This window comes from Conger conger, chromosome 10, assembly GCF_963514075.1.
Source record: "Conger conger chromosome 10, fConCon1.1, whole genome shotgun sequence".
In the NCBI taxonomy this organism is placed as follows: domain Eukaryota; kingdom Metazoa; phylum Chordata; class Actinopteri; order Anguilliformes; family Congridae; genus Conger; species Conger conger.
Genome location: NC_083769.1, coordinates 41,362,211 through 41,366,208, shown reverse-complemented (window position 1 = coordinate 41,366,208; position 3,998 = coordinate 41,362,211). Strand labels below are relative to the sequence as shown.

The following is a 3,998-nucleotide window of genomic DNA, read 5'->3' as shown; positions in this document are numbered from 1 at the left end:
AGATTGTGTTGCCTGAAGCGTGAGAAACCGTAAAATGGTTTCCTGTACTATATAATGCACAACTTTTCAGGGGTCTGCCTATTGCTATCACTTTGGCTGTGAGAACCCGTTTGTCTAAACTGTTATTCATATAAACTATCTGAAGGTTTATAATGTATCTCTTGGCTAGTCTCATTTCCATCATACCTTATAATTAAGAAAATTACCTCCCCATTTGGCATAAATCTTGATTTTTGTCCACCCCTATGCCCTTAGAGTGAGGAGAACATTTTAGTTTTGCGCTGGTCTGTATGACTTTTAATTCACTTTGTGATGGAAACCAACTGATATGGGTGGGGGAAGAAACATCAGAGAGGGCACCTGCGTAACGGGTTAACCGCACGTTCCTGGAAGCTGATTCGTGATTTATCCACACTTGATTTAGGGTTTTCCGTAACCCCCCCCCCCCCCTTCTTCTTACACGCACTGTCCCCTGCGTCACGGCTGTCCGAGAGAATGGGGTATATAAGGGCCCTGCATCTCACACCAGGAGCAGAAGAGAATCCCACCGCCTGACTGACTGCAGCATCAGCACCCATCTCTCCCGGGCTACCTCTGCACTGCTCTACCCGCACTCCTCCTTCACACTCTGCGAGCTCGCTCCCTCTCTCTCTCTCTCTCTCTCTCTCTCTCTGACTCCCATCCATCCTTCCGCTCTCAGCATGCAGTTCCTGGCCAGCCTGGTGTCCTTCATGCTGGTTCTTTACAGTGTGAGAGCAGCAGCCGTGCTTCCAGGGGAGGAGAGGAGCCCAGCGCACACAAACCGGGTGAGCAACCAGCACTTTGTCGCTATTATAATTATTATTACTATTATTATTCATTGCTGTTTTATACGCATATCTCTATGAACAGTAAACGCAGGTATAGAGGTCTGGACAGTAGAGATGATCTCTTAAATTGTCTGGAAAATATGTGGCCGATTCTGAAGGCAAACAAAATTCCAAATTGAAGTTATGAGGGACTGTTCTTGTTTTAGGATAAAAAAATATTAAATGAATGCATCAGAAAAATAAATTGTGTCACTTAATTTTTAAAGCCATTGAAGTTTGACGAAGAAAGTGTCATTGTTAAACTACATGCCATTTCTAGCAAAGTGTCAGTAATGTCGTTATTTAAACAGATAAAAAGATTGAAACCTGTGGCAGAAGGGGTGCATTCATATTAAGTTAAATTGTATGTCTATAAATTAATTTCCGTTGTCATTATAGTCAGCTCAGAAAGGTTTGAATGAGTTCTCTTGACTGGAAATGCTGGATTAAATATCACTGTTTATTTATTCGACCACAAACTATAATATTAATGTTACATTAGTACTTTAGTTTGATTAACTAAGGGGTGAATATGATCTAAATTAAAACCGAGAGATGGCAAAAATGTGCATTCAATAGCAACACGTTATATGTTCAGCAGTTGCTTTGTAAGATTAAATAACGACAATAGTTTTATGGGTATAGGTTACACTTAATGTGAGGAAAACGCTTAAAACGGTAGTTATCTTTCGAATCAACTATCCGTCCATCTATAGTCGTCAAAAGTAATTTAAATAATACATTTGAAAAGTCCCGCAATTGCACTTGAAAGATGAAATATGTAATCGCGACCGATCTCTACTTTCTCCGCACTCACAGTTCCTCTATCTGTTGTTCTGTGTCCCCCCGCAGGAGCTGAGCAAAGAGCGCAAGGAAATAATCCTGAAGCTAATCTCGGGTTTGTTGGACGGCGGGGACAGCAACATGTTGGTGGGGGACGGCGGGGCGCCCGTCGAGCTGGAGGAGCCCCTTGAGTCGCGTCTGGAGGAGAGGGCAGTCTACAACCGGTTATCACAGTTGCCTCAGCGCGACCGCAAAGCCCCTTGTAAAAACTTCTTCTGGAAAACCTTCACGTCTTGCTAACGAAGTCAGCCCCGCTCCACCAAACATGAACTGTGGCCAACTCCGCCTGTACATACCCATCTACACTGTCTCGTGACGGCTGTGACTGGACTTCAGATTTAAACCTCATTTGTTTAAAGAGTAATTATGATTATTATATTTATTTATTTATTTATGATGACATCTGAAATAATAAAGCATTATTAAGCTATTTCATCGTGGGAGTCAATTTCCATCGATGTGTGCGCATCATCGAATTAAAACGATTCCTGTGATCTGCCTTCACGTTCAGCTTGTTTTGCTTTCCTTCCTCTGGGGAATCATCGAGATATTTATTTTTGCTTCATGGTCAAACTTTATTATCTGGTCTTAAGTTAAGGAAGTAAGTTGCACAGCAACCCTTTGGTATGTGATAACTTCAAAACCTTACCTTTTCAGATTGATTCTTATAAAAACACATTCTTATTTAAAACCTGCGTTTTAAATCCGCCATTTTCCAAGTTTTTGCAATTGGCACATGATATATTATTATAAGCATGTGTGGTGGGATACCCTAAGACAATCTGTAGCCTATATGATGCCACTTTCTGGTCGCTGATCGCAGCACAGCGCTCTGTGCGCGCAAGTTCATTGTATTCCCGGCACACTGCATCACACTGAATTTAAACAGGCAGACATAAATCTATAATGAATACGTTACGCGCTATAGCGTATACAAAGAACACGGGGGAGACCTGGGGTGTCATCGCCCAAGCTCAGCATCTTCGGATGCCGAAGATAATGAACTCGCTAGTGCAGACGTCAAAGGTCTCTGTGTTGTGGGGACTGAATTCACTCTCGAAGAAATGCACGCTTGATGAATAATTCACTCCAACAACCGTAAAGGAAAAATAAGTAGCCTATAGAAAAAAAAGTCCAACATTCGATGCGCCCTGTGCCTCCCTCGGCACCAGACTTGTGAACCGGACTCGAGGCTGAATCCCTTGATCTTTCTCTCTCTCTTTCTCTCTCTCGGTTTTTGAGGATATCGACTTGGGAAGTATTTCACGTTGCTTGTATTCTCTGGTGAGCATGTATTGTTCATGGGAAACTGTGCTCCCAGCCCAATATATTTGCAAAAACACGGTAGGTTACTTCGCAGTTCTAGAAATGGAGACTTGAGGTGTATCGCAGTGCAATATATAATTTCCTTACCTTATAACAAAAACACACGTTTTAGGCTCTAGCTAACTTCCAGTCCGATTCATCCCAAAGTTTCAGTTAACAAGCGCCTTTGATTTTTAATTAATTTTTTTCAAAAAGGAACATTTTTATCTATTGTAACCTACATCCCAACGAACCTAAAAGGTCAAGACTAAGAATCTTGTGTAAACCTTCACGTACAAATTAAACGGAGTAGTTGGAGTGAATGTTCAGTGTTCAAAAAATAAATAAAAAATCATGTTGTAGGCATATTTGCATGAACTTGGCCACCCTGTTTAGACCCGTTATATACAATCCCCTCCAAAAGTATTGGAACAGCAAGGCCAATTCCGATTTTGCGAGACAGTGAATACATTTGGGGTTCAGCTAAAAAGATGAACACAAAACAAGGGTTCAGAATTTCAGATTTTATTTTTTGTTAAACTATTTAGAACATAGCTAGCACCTTTGGTATCAGACCACCTAATTTTTAGGTGAGCAGAAGTATTGGAACAGAGGGTATTTAAGTAAATGAAGCAAATAACACTTAATCTTTGGTAGCATTTTTAATGCAGTTATTGCTTACAATAACTGCATCAGGCATGCGACCCATTGACATCACCAAACTGTTGCATTCTTCTTTTGTGATGCTTTTCCAGGCTTTTACGGAAACCTTTTTCGGGGGGGGATTCCCCTTCAATATCCTCTTCAGGAGGTGAAATGCATGCTCAAAAAGTCTGGTGATTGACTTCATCAGTCTAAAACCTTCCCCTTCTTCTCCCTAATAAAGTCCTTTGTTGTGTTAGCACTTGGCAGTGTGTTTTGAGTCATTGTCTTGCTTCATGATGAAGTTCCTCCCAATTAGTTTGGACGCAATTCTCCGTAAGTTGGCAGACAGAATATTTT

General features: G+C 41.2%; 1 protein-coding gene across 1 annotated transcript; it reads left to right on the top strand.

Annotated features, from left to right (window-relative positions):
- The first annotated feature begins 544 nt into the window (after nucleotides 1–544).
- LOC133139335 (somatostatin-1B-like) lies at nucleotides 545–2,190 on the top strand. Its single transcript, XM_061258801.1, has 2 exons — nucleotides 545–806; nucleotides 1,701–2,190. The coding sequence occupies exons 1-2, from the start codon at nucleotides 702–704 to the stop codon at nucleotides 1,929–1,931; spliced, it is 336 nt and encodes a 111-aa protein (XP_061114785.1). The 5' UTR covers nucleotides 545–701; the 3' UTR covers nucleotides 1,932–2,190.
- The last annotated feature ends 1,808 nt before the right edge of the window (nucleotides 2,191–3,998 follow it).

Bases quoted from the DNA above. Each gene is read 5' to 3' on its own strand.
- LOC133139335 (XM_061258801.1), top strand. From the start codon at position 702: ATGCAGTTCCTGGCCAGCCTGGTGTCCTTCATGCTGGTTCTTTACAGT. The intron at 807-1,700 runs GTGAGCAACCAG...GTCCCCCCGCAG, and splicing joins GCCCAGCGCACACAAACCGG to GAGCTGAGCAAAGAGCGCAA.